Source organism: Rhinatrema bivittatum, chromosome 8, assembly GCF_901001135.1.
Source record: "Rhinatrema bivittatum chromosome 8, aRhiBiv1.1, whole genome shotgun sequence".
Classification (NCBI taxonomy): Eukaryota; Metazoa; Chordata; class Amphibia; order Gymnophiona; family Rhinatrematidae; genus Rhinatrema; species Rhinatrema bivittatum.
In genome coordinates, this window is record NC_042622.1 from 6,321,485 (window position 1) to 6,338,392 (window position 16,908).

General features: G+C 44.7%; 1 protein-coding gene across 1 annotated transcript in view; it reads left to right on the plus strand.

Moving 5' to 3' along the window:
* The window catches only part of RTEL1 (regulator of telomere elongation helicase 1), a 267,031-nt gene that overhangs the window by 187,557 nt on the left and 62,566 nt on the right, over positions 1-16,908 (plus strand). The window contains 1 exon segment of the mRNA XM_029611145.1: positions 1,012-1,107. Within this exon segment, the coding sequence (XP_029467005.1) occupies positions 1,012-1,107 (96 nt within the window).

Below are 16,908 nucleotides of genomic sequence, written 5' to 3' on the forward strand. Positions count from 1 at the left end.
TGCATGAAAGCTCAGTGTCTATTGTGAGTCTGAGGTTCTTGCTTGGTCTGATTTATAGAATGCATGAAAGCTCAGTGTCTATTGTGAGTCTGAGGTTCTTGCTTGGTCTGATTTATAGAATGCATGAAAGCTCAGTGTCTATTGTGAGTCTGAGGTTCTTGCTTGGTCTGATTTATAGAACGCATGAAAGCTCAGTGTCTATTGTGAGTCTGAGGTTCTTGCTTGGTCTGATTTATAGAACGCATGAAAGCTCAATGTCTATTGTGAGTCTGAGGTTCTTGCTTGGTCTGATTTATAGAACGCATGAAAGCTCAGTGTCTATTGTGAGTCTGAGGTTCTTGCTTGGTCTGATTTATAGAATGCATGAAAGCTCAGTGTCTATTGTGAGTCTGAGGTTCTTGCTTGGTCTGAGATCTTTACAACATTCCCATCAATAACCATCCACATTGGGCTAAGGATGGGTGCAAGATGTTGTAGTAATAAAATCTTTCTTTGACATTGTAAGAGCTAATTTTTTGAGTGTCAGCCAGGATTTAATTGCAGTCATACAAGATGAAATCTTGGTCAAGTTTTGTGACCATGAGCTATCAACAAACATATGAAACTGTGTTGTCTGCATAAATTCAGAAGCCCTCACAAAGGTTGGCTAACATTGAACATATAGGGGCTAGGTAAATTTTACCAAGGCTGACCCCTGTGGGACTCCAGAAAACCTATGGAAGGAAGGAATCTGGAAGCAATCTCGTTAAAAGAAGCTTTCTTTTCCACCCTCCACACACGGAGGGCGGCTCGACCCTGCCGTGAGAGCAGAGGAAATTTTCTTTTATGAGGGTTATCTTGTTTTGTCTGTAATTACAATGTATTTGATTTGTACCTGAATGTTAGCTGTGATTACAATACATTTTGTAGTTTTATAATTATCAACCACTTCTACTTCTGCTAACGAGCAGCAGAAATGGAGGAGTTGGGGATAGGGAAGATAAGTTACAAGTTTGCTTTGTCCCTCTGCAGGCAGGACATCTCTCAGCCCTATCCCTGCAGCACCAGAAAAGACTTGCGGATGAGCACAGAGGAGGAAGGAAGAAGATTAAGATTCTCAGCAAACATGTGAGGAGCTGTGTTTTAATTTCTCCCTTGTTTTCACATCAGCCCAACTCCGTCCATCTCTGATATCTGCACAGGGAGCCCAAGACCCAAGCATTATCACCCAGACGTTGCTGAGCTCCTCCTTGAGTGCTTCCATGGTCCGTGACAGAGTCCTGATAGGAGAGCTCGTGTTGAAGTAGTGCTAGAAGACGCTGTCACATCCCTCCTGCTTCTGGAGGGGGAGACCAGGGGGTCACTGGGGTTATCAGGAGGGGAGGCTCAGGGAGCCAGTTCTTTTGTTTGACCTAAGGCTGGAAGTAAATGCTATGAACACAGCCCAGCAAGAGACAGAACCACTATTGCAGGCATGGACTTGTCTAATCAAGTTAGGCGATTAGCACTGGAAATTAGCATTAGCCTGTTAACTTTTCTCCCCCCCTCTGGGAATCTCTAAAGACAGGTGTTCAAGCTATCTCAGCTTTCAAAGGGGCTGATTTGGGCACCTAAATCCCTTGAAAACTGACCTCATAACTAGTCAGGTTTCTCTACATATACCCCAGTTCAGTCTAAACAAGTCCCTACCAGCAGATGGAGGCAGAGAAAAACCTTTCAGATACTGCTACATGTCCGAGAGGGCCACCTGTAGCCCCTCAGTATTTCTCTGTCTCCAGCAGATGGTAAATGGTGTAAAACATGCAGCCTGGAGTTTAAAAAAACAGGGAAAGCAGAAAGAAGTTGGCTCCCTAAAGTGCTAGGTTCCTTCGTGGGCCATCCCTTAGATAGAGCGGGGAGCTTGGATATCCCTGGCTATCTGGACCCGAAGCATCCAGAGGACTGGAAAGCCAGGGGTCCTGGTTCCTTTGGTCTGTCTGAGGCATCCACGCCTGGGCCTGGCTACAGGACACAGGGAAGTATTCCCTTTTATGTTTTAAGTCTTAAGGGGACTGCTTCTTAAAAAAGAGAGATGAAGAAGAGAGAGGTGTGAGCACAATCACGCCAGTCAGGGCAGCACAACATGTACAGGGGTGAGGAGGAGGAGCTGCGCTAGTGGGCCCGGGGGTCAGTGGGGCACTGTATTTCCTTGGCACAGCTTGTGGTGTTCAGTGTTTGGCAGCATGGCGCTGGCCGCGGAGCACGGCAAACCCTTTCGGGCCTGCGGGTAGAGAAGTTTGCATCTAAGTATAGACGCATTGTGCCCTGATTGTATCTCTGCGGGTGAGGGAAGCTCCTAGGGGGGACCCAATCATTGGGCGCAGGCAAAGAGGCCTTGAGGGATGCCATGGGAGTGGCGACCATTTTGCCTCCATATGGCAGGAGGCAGGCAGGTTCAAGGGAGACCAGAGACTCCCTGCCCTCGCTGTCTCCTATGGTTCAGGATGCACTTGAGGACCAGGATATTGTGGGGGAGTCTGCTGAGGAGATGGTCGATGGTGAGGTCAGTGATTCAGCGGCCTTTTCCACGGATTTTGTCTTGCTCCTTCATAGGGCATATTTAGCCAGGCGGGGAGCAGGAGGAAAGTGGCCACAAGGCTATGCGACCGGCTAAGGTGCGCAGAGTGAATCCATCAGGGAAGTCTGGAGGGCTTCTTCGTCTTCTAGACCTCGGAGGTCCTTTGAGAGATGGCAAGGGGTCCCTCTCAGATTCTGACAATTCAGGGAATCTTCAGGGGGTCCCAAAAGGTAATCATGGGGACGACCAGGTGAATGTTGTCCCAGATGTGGACAAGGTCAAGTCAGACCTGGAGGAGGCCCCGATAACAGAGGGGGATGACCTTGGAGTGGTCTGAATGTTCTGCAAGGAGTAGTTATGTCATCTCATTCCTCAGGTTCTGTAGGAACTGGGATCAGGGTCATGCAGGAGAAATCTGACAAAAGGGGGTGGATCTGATTCTGGATGGGCTGCGTGATCTGCCAAAAACCTTCCCTTTACCTAAGAAGGTGAAGAAGCTGGTAATTTGGGAGTGGGGTACCCTGGAGGCAGGTCTCAAGGTAAGCAGGGCAATGGCGAAGTTGTATCCCTTGCCCGAGGAAACTTTGAAGCTCCGGATGCTTCGGTTTCAGCGGTGACCAAGAAGACAACCATTCCCGTGGTAGGGTCAGCTGTATTTAAGGATGCTCAGGATCAGAAGTTGGAGATTCAGTTGAAGAGGATGTCACAGCAAGCGATGCAGGGATTGAACTGCACAGCCCCAGCTTCCAGAGGTCCTGCACCCTTTGCAGTAAAAGAGGACCAGAAGGCTTATCTGCATACTGCTCCCAGCATCCCCCGGGAGAGGAGTCCAGAGGTCACTGCAAACGATCCAGGGATTGAACTCCACAGCCCCAGCTTCCAAAGGCTCCTCACCCTTTGCAGTAGAAGAGGACCGGAAGTGCGTGCCAAATCTCAGACCCTTCAATTCTTTGAGTGAAGATCAATTTAATGGTGGTTAAAGAGGATTGCTAAGTATAGCTTTGGGAAATCTTTGGACTTAAAAAGTTTGGAAAAAGGTGAAATAGTGGGTGTCTGAGATAATAAGCAAGCCAGTGGTAGTTAATTCTAGTGTCTGTTTTTCCCACCCACTCAACCCTTGATTTTTAGGCAGGAGACACTTTCTCATTAAAAATCAATCAGACTTTTATCTAAATCATACTATTGCACCAGCCCTTATTGAAAGTTTAATTATCCCCTTTAGGACATTTGCTGATTAATTAGTAAATTCACCTGTAAATTTAAAGTTCTCTCATTCCAACTCCCTTAGTATTCTAAACTTAACTAGGAACTCAATAAAATTAAGATGAAGGCAGCAGTCCAGCAGCAAGAGGGGGGCCTTCCAGTCTTTTGCATTGAGTGTCACATGTTTGATTTTTTACCCGATGGTGAGAGATTGTATGTGTGCACTCTGTGCAAAGAGCTCCTGGCTCTCAGGGAATAAATCCGATCTCTGGAGACTAGAGGGGCAGACTTGGAGGAGCTAAGGCAGACAGAGAGGTACATTGATGAGACATTCAGGGACATAGTAGCCAAGTCCCAAATCCAGTCTGGCAGCCCCAGTGTTGCCATGGATCAAAAAGGTCTCCCACTTGGAGAACATCACCCTGGTGTAGCTGGAAGTGGTCCTGGGGCAAGGACCTGCTCTCCAGGTGATGTACTGTCCTAAGTTGGTGATTCAATTATTAGAAATGTAGATAGGGTGGATGTGAGGACCGCCTGGTAACTTGCCTGCCTGGTGCGAAGGTGGCAGACCTCATGCGTCACCTAGATAGGATTATAGACAGTGCTGGGGAGGAGTCGGCTGTCGTGGTACATGTGGGCACCAACAACACAGGAAAATGTGGGAGAGAGGTTCTGGAAGCCAAATTTAGAGTTTTAGGTAGAAAGCTGAAATCCAGAACCTCCAGGGTGGCATTCTCTGAAATGCTCCCTGTTCCATGCGCAGGTCACCAGAGGCAGGCAGAGCGCCGGAGTCTCAATGCGTGGATGAGACGATGGTGCAGGGAAGAGGTATTCAGTTTTGTAAGGAACTGGGGAAAATTTTGGGGAAGGAGGAGACTTTTCCGAAAGGATGGGCTTCACCTTAACCAGAGTGGAACCAAGCTGAAGGCACTAACTTTTAAAAAGGAGATAGCACAACTTTTAAACTAGAATAAGAGGGAAAGCTAACAGTCACTCAACAGTGCATGGTTCAGAGAAATGTATCCTTGAAGGATACTAATGAAACAGGAGAGTTAGGGCATCCCAACAGAGAGGTTCCAATAAAAGCAAATGTAGTCCATGTGCCTATAAGTAAAGAATCACCTGAGCTAAAGATTTCCAAATTATCCCTAACAACTGAAAAGCAGGTTGTTAATACAAACAAAAAACACACTTTGAAATGTTTGTATGCCAATGCCAGAAGTCTAAGAAGTAAGATGGGAGAGCTAGAGTGTATAGCAGCAAATGATGAGATTGACCTAATTGGCATCATAGAGACCTGGTGGAAGGAGGATAATCAATGGGACAGTGCTATATCAAGGTACAAATTATATCGCAATGATAGGGAGGATCAACTTGATGGGGGTGTGGCACTTTACATCTGGGAGGGTATAGAGTCCAATAGGATAAAGATCATACAAGAGAATAAATGCTCAGTGGAATCTATATTGGTAGAAATCCCATGTGTGTTGGGTAAGAGTATAGTGATAGGAGTATACTACCATCCACCTGGACAAAATGGTCAGACAGGTGATGAAATGCTAAGAGAAATCAGGGAAGCTAACCAATTTGGCAGTATAGTAATAATGGGAGATTTCAATTACCCCAGCAAAAAGTGCAGAAAAGGAATTTAGTCCAAACCATAGGATTCAGCAAAGCTCTACAGAGCAGCGAGGTTTTTATTCATTTTTAGGCGGCAACTCCACAATTTCAAATTAGCAAGCAGATTAGAATGCGTCCCCCGACACGGTCCCGTGTTTCGCCGAGGGCTGCATCGGGAGGGAGCAAGAATTTTCACAAAGCACTGTAAATAAAACATACACTGGTAAGGACATAAAATGGCAGATAGTCGACTTAAATTACAAATGATTACACACATACCTGAATGCTGAGGAATTCAAAAATGGCAGGGAGCGCGTCCATCTTAGATGCAGACAGGCATTTAAACCACACGGAGTTGGCGCGAGCTCAGGTTGACAGGTCACATGGTCAGACGGGGCCAATCACAGTTGCCCCCGTTCCTGACGCGCAACTAGCAGTGCAAACAGCAATTGACCTAGGTGGCCCTGACAGGTGTTCAAGTGAAGAGATGCCACTCTAATTCCCGATTTAGACCATTAGGAGCAACTGAATCAAGTTGAAAGATCCATCTCTGTTCAATGCGTCCTAGTTGCTCATTGTAGTTGCCTCCCCGAGGGGAACGGGGGACAACCTCAATGACACAAAAGGACAGATCAGAGATGGAATGTGCCTGTTGGACCCAGTGTGTAACTAGAGGCTCGTTCTCACGAGTGTTGCGGATGTTGGAGCAATGCTCAATTATGCGAGTTTTAACCATTCTAGAGGTCTTGCCCACATACACCAAGGGACAGGGGCAAACAATTACATATATTACTCCTTTTGAGGTACAATCTGAGGTGGCCCGGAGGGGAAAATTTTGATGTGTGATAGGGTGTACAAAAGAAGTGTAAATCCCTGTGTGTTGACACATAGTACATCTACCGCAAGGTTGATGTACAGCCGCAGAGACGGGGACCTGCAGTTCCGGGTTGATATCTGCGTGCACAAGTCTGTCACGGAGATTACGGCCCCTACGGTATGTAAACCGAAGGGGACCAGGGAAAAGACGATTCAAAGAGAGGGATTGCCAATGTGTACGAACAATGTTGGTAACCTGACGGCTCAAAGTGGAGAATGGTAAAATGCAATTACTGACAGTCTCTGTCGATCGGGAACGTGAAAGAAACAATAAATCCCGATTAACAAACAGTGCCCGTTTAAAGGCGTTCTTCACAATCCGTGAGGGATATCCCCTTGATATAAACCTCATAGTCATAGACTTGGCCTGTGACAGAAATTCTTCCCTAGTTGAACAGAGTCTGCGCAGGCGCAGAAATTGTCCAGTGGGGATATTGTGACGTAAAGTCCGCGGATGGCAGCTATCAAAGGAAAGTAATGTATTCCTATCTGTCTCTTTACGAAAAATAGTAGTGATAAAGTGATTATCACGTACAGATATAAGAATATCCAAAAAAGAGATTTGTACCGGATGTATGGAAAAATTAAACTGAATATTAACATCACATGAATTTAACCAATCAAAAAACAAAAAGAATTGTACATCGGTCCCTTGCCAGATGAAAAAAATATCGTCAATGTAACGACACCATAAAGAAATAAAATGAGACCAATCAGATGGGTATACAAACTTTTCCTCAAATTGAGCTACAAAGAGACAGGCCAGACTGGGGGCCATAGTGGCCCCCATAGCCGTACCCTTAATTTGTTGAAAAAAAGTGTCTTTGAAACGGAAGTAATTTTTTGTCAAGGCCAGGTCTGCCAATGTTTTCAAAAAAGAGGTGGGAATCCGACAGGGAGTATCACGTTGGTTTAAGGTATCTTCAACAATTTTAAGTGCCTCCACCTGCGGGATGTTTGTATACAGGGAGACAATGTCTAAGGTGACAAGAAATAAAGAGCTGACTGGGACTGGTGTATTATCCAGAATTGTGATTAAATGGGATGAATCCCGGATATATGACTGAATTTTTGGAACCCAAGGTTTTAGAAAGAGGTCAACGAATTGGGACAGGGGCTCAAGAACTGACCCTATACCTGCCACAATTGGCCGACCCGGGGGGTTATCCAAAGTTTTGTGCACCTTGGGTAAGGTGTAAAAAACTGGGATTTTAGGAAAATCAGTGACCAGAAATTTAGCCTCCCGGGGTGTAAGTATCCGCATATCCATTGCATTCTGGACCACCTCTTTGATCTGTTGTAAGAGGTCTGGTGTGGGGTCACCAGCTAGTGGCAAATAGAAAGAACTGTCATGCAGCTGACGATAGGCTTCAGCTTCATATTGCTCCGTATCCTGCAGCACTAGGCCACCCCCTTTATCCGCAGGCTTGATTATAATACTCCGATCCTGCTCCAAAAGTTTAAGAGCCAGATACTCATTTTTAGATAAATTGAATTGAGTATAATGATGTCTAGATAACAAACTACGTATATCCTGGTCTATCAAGGTTTCAAATGCTGCAATAAGGGGATCACAAGGTCCTGGTGGGAGCCAGCGAGATTTAGGGTACACCAAGGATACATCATGGGTGGCAGGGGAATCAGCGAAAAATAATTTAAGCTTAAGTGTCCTAAAAAAACGGTATAGATGTATTTTAAGATCAAACACATTACATTGAGCCGTGGGTACGAATGATAACCCCTTACCCAATACCCCAAGTTCAATTTCAGACAGATTACGGGACGACAAATTAAAGATAGCTCTCGGTTCTATTGCCAAAGATCCGGCACTTGACTGGTCGCCCTGGTTACGCGCTGAACTGATGAACTGTTGCCGCGTGGACGTGAACGGGTGTTGCGATCCTCTCGAAGCGTCTGTCCCGAGTCTGGTGGTTTTTGTCCAGAGTCCAAAAAAGAGGAGGCAATGGATGCATAACGTGTAGAGGCTGCGCCACCCACGGGCCGTGTTGTAGTAGATGGTACCTCGGCATGTGTTGGTTTTGATGTCATCACCGGGACTTCTTCGCCTGAGGAATCTCCAGAAGAGTCCTGGGCAAAGGTAACCTTTTTTGCAGATGTTTGTTGACGAGACTTGGCCATCCATTGATATACAAATCCGGATTTGTAGTCAGTTTCGTCGCGGATAAATTTCTTATATTTAGCGGTTTTCAGTTCTGTTTTGAATTTTGTCAGGTTATCATGGAATTCACATAACTCACGGTCAAACGCTTCAATCTGAGTAGTAGATTTAATGATTTCAAGTTGATTAGACAGTTCTTCTTGTAAAGAAGTTTGCAAAACTTTAGTAGTTTCTATGATCAGCACCATCAAGTCAAACGAGCACTTATTTAGAATCTGATTCCACCGAGTGATAAAGGTAGGATTATCAGTATGTAACCGAGGTGCTTTTTGCACACGAAGACCACGCGGGATCCTGCGGACCCTACAGTATTCCACCAAAGTTAAAGCATGGAGTTCTGCTCGTGTGAGGCGTTTTTGTAAGTTAATTATATCGGGCCATGAGACAGTCGGTACCTCAATAGAGGAAGGGTCATCAAAGAATTGCTGGTCCGTTAGCACTGCGTTAAACTCCGCTTCGGTGTAACTAAAGGTTTGATCGTCGGCTGCCATTAAGCTCCAATACAGAGGTAATGAAGACCAACAAACCAATAGAGCGAATTACTGCACTTCACAAATATCCCAGCAAAAAGTGCAGAAAAGGAATTTAGTCCAAACCATAGGATTCAGCAAAGCTCTACAGAGCAGCGAGGTTTTTATTCATTTTTAGGCGGCAACTCCACAATTTCAAATTAGCAAGCAGATTAGAATGCGTCCCCCGACACGGTCCCGTGTTTCGCCGAGGGCTGCATCGGGAGGGAGCAAGAATTTTCACAAAGCACTGTAAATAAAACATACACTGGTAAGGACATAAAATGGCAGATAGTCGACTTAAATTACAAATGATTACACACATACCTGAATGCTGAGGAATTCAAAAATGGCAGGGAGCGCGTCCATCTTAGATGCAGACAGGCATTTAAACCACACGGAGTTGGCGCGAGCTCAGGTTGACAGGTCACATGGTCAGACGGGGCCAATCACAGTTGCCCCCGTTCCTGACGCGCAACTAGCAGTGCAAACAGCAATTGACCTAGGTGGCCCTGACAGGTGTTCAAGTGAAGAGATGCCACTCTAATTCCCGATTTAGACCATTAGGAGCAACTGAATCAAGTTGAAAGATCCATCTCTGTTCAATGCGTCCTAGTTGCTCATTGTAGTTGCCTCCCCGAGGGGAACGGGGGACAACCTCAATGACACAAAAGGACAGATCAGAGATGGAATGTGCCTGTTGGACCCAGTGTGTAACTAGAGGCTCGTTCTCACGAGTGTTGCGGATGTTGGAGCAATGCTCAATTATGCGAGTTTTAACCATTCTAGAGGTCTTGCCCACATACACCAAGGGACAGGGGCAAACAATTACATATATTACTCCTTTTGAGGTACAATCTGAGGTGGCCCGGAGGGGAAAATTTTGATGTGTGATAGGGTGTACAAAAGAAGTGTAAATCCCTGTGTGTTGACACATAGTACATCTACCGCAAGGTTGATGTACAGCCGCAGAGACGGGGACCTGCAGTTCCGGGTTGATATCTGCGTGCACAAGTCTGTCACGGAGATTACGGCCCCTACGGTATGTAAACCGAAGGGGACCAGGGAAAAGACGATTCAAAGAGAGGGATTGCCAATGTGTACGAACAATGTTGGTAACCTGACGGCTCAAAGTGGAGAATGGTAAAATGCAATTACTGACAGTCTCTGTCGATCGGGAACGTGAAAGAAACAATAAATCCCGATTAACAAACAGTGCCCGTTTAAAGGCGTTCTTCACAATCCGTGAGGGATATCCCCTTGATATAAACCTCATAGTCATAGACTTGGCCTGTGACAGAAATTCTTCCCTAGTTGAACAGAGTCTGCGCAGGCGCAGAAATTGTCCAGTGGGGATATTGTGACGTAAAGTCCGCGGATGGCAGCTATCAAAGGAAAGTAATGTATTCCTATCTGTCTCTTTACGAAAAATAGTAGTGATAAAGTGATTATCACGTACAGATATAAGAATATCCAAAAAAGAGATTTGTACCGGATGTATGGAAAAATTAAACTGAATATTAACATCACATGAATTTAACCAATCAAAAAACAAAAAGAATTGTACATCGGTCCCTTGCCAGATGAAAAAAATATCGTCAATGTAACGACACCATAAAGAAATAAAATGAGACCAATCAGATGGGTATACAAACTTTTCCTCAAATTGAGCTACAAAGAGACAGGCCAGACTGGGGGCCATAGTGGCCCCCATAGCCGTACCCTTAATTTGTTGAAAAAAAGTGTCTTTGAAACGGAAGTAATTTTTTGTCAAGGCCAGGTCTGCCAATGTTTTCAAAAAAGAGGTGGGAATCCGACAGGGAGTATCACGTTGGTTTAAGGTATCTTCAACAATTTTAAGTGCCTCCACCTGCGGGATGTTTGTATACAGGGAGACAATGTCTAAGGTGACAAGAAATAAAGAGCCGACTGGGACTGGTGTATTATCCAGAATTGTGATTAAATGGGATGAATCCCGGATATATGACTGAATTTTTGGAACCCAAGGTTTTAGAAAGAGGTCAACGAATTGGGACAGGGGCTCAAGAACTGACCCTATACCTGCCACAATTGGCCGACCCGGGGGGTTATCCAAAGTTTTGTGCACCTTGGGTAAGGTGTAAAAAACTGGGATTTTAGGAAAATCAGTGACCAGAAATTTAGCCTCCCGGGGTGTAAGTATCCGCATATCCATTGCATTCTGGACCACCTCTTTGATCTGTTGTAAGAGGTCTGGTGTGGGGTCACCAGCTAGTGGCAAATAGAAAGAACTGTCATGCAGCTGACGATAGGCTTCAGCTTCATATTGCTCCGTATCCTGCAGCACTAGGCCACCCCCTTTATCCGCAGGCTTGATTATAATACTCCGATCCTGCTCCAAAAGTTTAAGAGCCAGATACTCATTTTTAGATAAATTGAATTGAGTATAATGATGTCTAGATAACAAACTACGTATATCCTGGTCTATCAAGGTTTCAAATGCTGCAATAAGGGGATCACAAGGTCCTGGTGGGAGCCAGCGAGATTTAGGGTACACCAAGGATACATCATGGGTGGCAGGGGAATCAGCGAAAAATAATTTAAGCTTAAGTGTCCTAAAAAAACGGTATAGATGTATTTTAAGATCAAACACATTACATTGAGCCGTGGGTACGAATGATAACCCCTTACCCAATACCCCAAGTTCAATTTCAGACAGATTACGGGACGACAAATTAAAGATAGCTCTCGGTTCTATTGCCAAAGATCCGGCACTTGACTGGTCGCCCTGGTTACGCGCTGAACTGATGAACTGTTGCCGCGTGGACGTGAACGGGTGTTGCGATCCTCTCGAAGCGTCTGTCCCGAGTCTGGTGGTTTTTGTCCAGAGTCCAAAAAAGAGGAGGCAATGGATGCATAACGTGTAGAGGCTGCGCCACCCACGGGCCGTGTTGTAGTAGATGGTACCTCGGCATGTGTTGGTTTTGATGTCATCACCGGGACTTCTTCGCCTGAGGAATCTCCAGAAGAGTCCTGGGCAAAGGTAACCTTTTTGCAGATGTTTGTTGACGAGACTTGGCCATCCATTGATATACAAATCCGGATTTGTAGTCAGTTTCGTCGCGGATAAATTTCTTATATTTAGCGGTTTTCAGTTCTGTTTTGAATTTTGTCAGGTTATCATGGAATTCACATAACTCACGGTCAAACGCTTCAATCTGAGTAGTAGATTTAATGATTTCAAGTTGATTAGACAGTTCTTCTTGTAAAGAAGTTTGCAAAACTTTAGTAGTTTCTATGATCAGCACCATCAAGTCAAACGAGCACTTATTTAGAATCTGATTCCACCGAGTGATAAAGGTAGGATTATCAGTATGTAACCGAGGTGCTTTTTGCACACGAAGACCACGCGGGATCCTGCGGACCCTACAGTATTCCACCAAAGTTAAAGCATGGAGTTCTGCTCGTGTGAGGCGTTTTTGTAAGTTAATTATATCGGGCCATGAGACAGTCGGTACCTCAATAGAGGAAGGGTCATCAAAGAATTGCTGGTCCGTTAGCACTGCGTTAAACTCCGCTTCGGTGTAACTAAAGGTTTGATCGTCGGCTGCCATTAAGCTCCAATACAGAGGTAATGAAGACCAACAAACCAATAGAGCGAATTACTGCACTTCACAAATATCCCAGCAAAAAGTGCAGAAAAGGAATTTAGTCCAAACCATAGGATTCAGCAAAGCTCTACAGAGCAGCGAGGTTTTTATTCATTTTTAGGCGGCAACTCCACAATTTCAAATTAGCAAGCAGATTAGAATGCGTCCCCCGACACGGTCCCGTGTTTCGCCGAGGGCTGCATCGGGAGGGAGCAAGAATTTTCACAAAGCACTGTAAATAAAACATACACTGGTAAGGACATAAAATGGCAGATAGTCGACTTAAATTACAAATGATTACACACATACCTGAATGCTGAGGAATTCAAAAATGGCAGGGAGCGCGTCCATCTTAGATGCAGACAGGCATTTAAACCACACGGAGTTGGCGCGAGCTCAGGTTGACAGGTCACATGGTCAGACGGGGCCAATCACAGTTGCCCCCGTTCCTGACGCGCAACTAGCAGTGCAAACAGCAATTGACCTAGGTGGCCCTGACAGGTGTTCAAGTGAAGAGATGCCACTCTAATTCCCGATTTAGACCATTAGGAGCAACTGAATCAAGTTGAAAGATCCATCTCTGTTCAATGCGTCCTAGTTGCTCATTGTAGTTGCCTCCCCGAGGGGAACGGGGGACAACCTCAATGACACAAAAGGACAGATCAGAGATGGAATGTGCCTGTTGGACCCAGTGTGTAACTAGAGGCTCGTTCTCACGAGTGTTGCGGATGTTGGAGCAATGCTCAATTATGCGAGTTTTAACCATTCTAGAGGTCTTGCCCACATACACCAAGGGACAGGGGCAAACAATTACATATATTACTCCTTTTGAGGTACAATCTGAGGTGGCCCGGAGGGGAAAATTTTGATGTGTGATAGGGTGTACAAAAGAAGTGTAAATCCCTGTGTGTTGACACATAGTACATCTACCGCAAGGTTGATGTACAGCCGCAGAGACGGGGACCTGCAGTTCCGGGTTGATATCTGCGTGCACAAGTCTGTCACGGAGATTACGGCCCCTACGGTATGTAAACCGAAGGGGACCAGGGAAAAGACGATTCAAAGAGAGGGATTGCCAATGTGTACGAACAATGTTGGTAACCTGACGGCTCAAAGTGGAGAATGGTAAAATGCAATTACTGACAGTCTCTGTCGATCGGGAACGTGAAAGAAACAATAAATCCCGATTAACAAACAGTGCCCGTTTAAAGGCGTTCTTCACAATCCGTGAGGGATATCCCCTTGATATAAACCTCATAGTCATAGACTTGGCCTGTGACAGAAATTCTTCCCTAGTTGAACAGAGTCTGCGCAGGCGCAGAAATTGTCCAGTGGGGATATTGTGACGTAAAGTCCGCGGATGGCAGCTATCAAAGGAAAGTAATGTATTCCTATCTGTCTCTTTACGAAAAATAGTAGTGATAAAGTGATTATCACGTACAGATATAAGAATATCCAAAAAAGAGATTTGTACCGGATGTATGGAAAAATTAAACTGAATATTAACATCACATGAATTTAACCAATCAAAAAACAAAAAGAATTGTACATCGGTCCCTTGCCAGATGAAAAAAATATCGTCAATGTAACGACACCATAAAGAAATAAAATGAGACCAATCAGATGGGTATACAAACTTTTCCTCAAATTGAGCTACAAAGAGACAGGCCAGACTGGGGGCCATAGTGGCCCCCATAGCCGTACCCTTAATTTGTTGAAAAAAAGTGTCTTTGAAACGGAAGTAATTTTTTGTCAAGGCCAGGTCTGCCAATGTTTTCAAAAAAGAGGTGGGAATCCGACAGGGAGTATCACGTTGGTTTAAGGTATCTTCAACAATTTTAAGTGCCTCCACCTGCGGGATGTTTGTATACAGGGAGACAATGTCTAAGGTGACAAGAAATAAAGAGCCGACTGGGACTGGTGTATTATCCAGAATTGTGATTAAATGGGATGAATCCCGGATATATGACTGAATTTTGGAACCCAAGGTTTTAGAAAGAGGTCAACGAATTGGGACAGGGGCTCAAGAACTGACCCTATACCTGCCACAATTGGCCGACCCGGGGGGTTATCCAAAGTTTTGTGCACCTTGGGTAAGGTGTAAAAAACTGGGATTTTAGGAAAATCAGTGACCAGAAATTTAGCCTCCCGGGGTGTAAGTATCCGCATATCCATTGCATTCTGGACCACCTCTTTGATCTGTTGTAAGAGGTCTGGTGTGGGGTCACCAGCTAGTGGCAAATAGAAAGAACTGTCATGCAGCTGACGATAGGCTTCAGCTTCATATTGCTCCGTATCCTGCAGCACTAGGCCACCCCCTTTATCCGCAGGCTTGATTATAATACTCCGATCCTGCTCCAAAAGTTTAAGAGCCAGATACTCATTTTTAGATAAATTGAATTGAGTATAATGATGTCTAGATAACAACTACGTATATCCTGGTCTATCAAGGTTTCAAATGCTGCAATAAGGGGATCACAAGGTCCTGGTGGGAGCCAGCGAGATTTAGGGTACACCAAGGATACATCATGGGTGGCAGGGGAATCAGCGAAAAATAATTTAAGCTTAAGTGTCCTAAAAAAACGGTATAGATGTATTTTAAGATCAAACACATTACATTGAGCCGTGGGTACGAATGATAACCCCTTACCCAATACCCCAAGTTCAATTTCAGACAGATTACGGGACGACAAATTAAAGATAGCTCTCGGTTCTATTGCCAAAGATCCGGCACTTGACTGGTCGCCCTGGTTACGCGCTGAACTGATGAACTGTTGCCGCGTGGACGTGAACGGGTGTTGCGATCCTCTCGAAGCGTCTGTCCCGAGTCTGGTGGTCAGACTGGTGGTCAGACTGTGATTGGCCCCGTCTGACCATGTGACCTGTCAACCTGAGCTCGCGCCAACTCCGTGTGGTTTAAATGCCTGTCTGCATCTAAGATGGACGCGCTCCCTGCCATTTTTGAATTCCTCAGCATTCAGGTATGTGTGTAATCATTTGTAATTTAAGTCGACTATCTGCCATTTTATGTCCTTACCAGTGTATGTTTTATTTACAGTGCTTTGTGAAAATTCTTGCTCCCTCCCGATGCAGCCCTCGGCGAAACACGGGACCGTGTCGGGGGACGCATTCTAATCTGCTTGCTAATTTGAAATTGTGGAGTTGCCGCCTAAAAATGAATAAAAACCTCGCTGCTCTGTAGAGCTTTGCTGAATCCTATGGTTTGGACTAAATTCCTTTTCTGCACTTTTTGCTGGGATATTTGTGAAGTGCAGTAATTCGCTCTATTGGTTTGTTAGATTTCAATTACCCCAATATTGACTGGGTAAATGTAACATCAGGACATGCTAGAGACTTAAAGTTCCTGGATGTAATAAACGACTTGCTTCATGGAGCAATTGGTTCAGGAACCAACAAGAGAGGGAGCTATTTTAGATTTAATTCTTAGAGGAACGCAAGATTTGGTGAGAGAGGTAACGGTGGTGGGGCCACTTGGCAATAATGATCATAACATGAAGGGGACAATAAGTAAATCTACAGCTATAACACTAAATTTTCAAAGGGGAAACTTTGATAAAATGAGGAAAATAGAAAAAAACTGAAAGGTACAGCTGCAAAGGTTAAGAGTTCAACGGGCATGGACATCGTTTAAAAGTACAATCCTAGACGCGCAGTCCAGATGTATCCCACGCATTAAGAAAGGTAGAAGGAAGGCAAAACAATTACCAGCAAGGTTAAAATGTGAGGTGAAAGAGGCTATTTTAGCCAAAAAAAAATCCTTCAAAAATTGGAAGAAGGATCCATCTGAAGAAAATAGGAAAAAGCATAAGCATTGTCAAGTTAAGTGTAAAACATTGATAAGACAGGCAAAGAGAGATTTGGAAATGAAGTTTGCCGTAGAGGCAAAAACTCATAATAAAATTTTTAAAAAATATATCCAAAGCAGGAAATCTGTGAGGGAGTCAGTTGGACCGACAGATGACCGAGGGGTTAAAGGGGCTCTTAGGGAAGGTAAGCCCATTGCAGGAAGACTAAATTAATTCTTTGCTTTTGTATTTACTAATGAGGATGTTGGGGAGATACCATTTCTGGATATGGTTTTCAAGGATGATGAGTCAGATGAACTGAACCAAATCACTGTGAACCTGGAAGATGTAGTAGGCCAGATTGACAAACTAAAGAGTAGCAAATCACCTGGACCGGATGGTATGCATCCCAAGGGTCTGAAGGAGCTAAAAAATGAAATTTCTGATCTATTAGTTAAAATTTGTAACCTATCATTAAAATCATCCATTGTACCTGAAGACTGGAGGGTGGCCAATGTAATCCCAATATTTAAAAAGGGCCCAAGGGCAA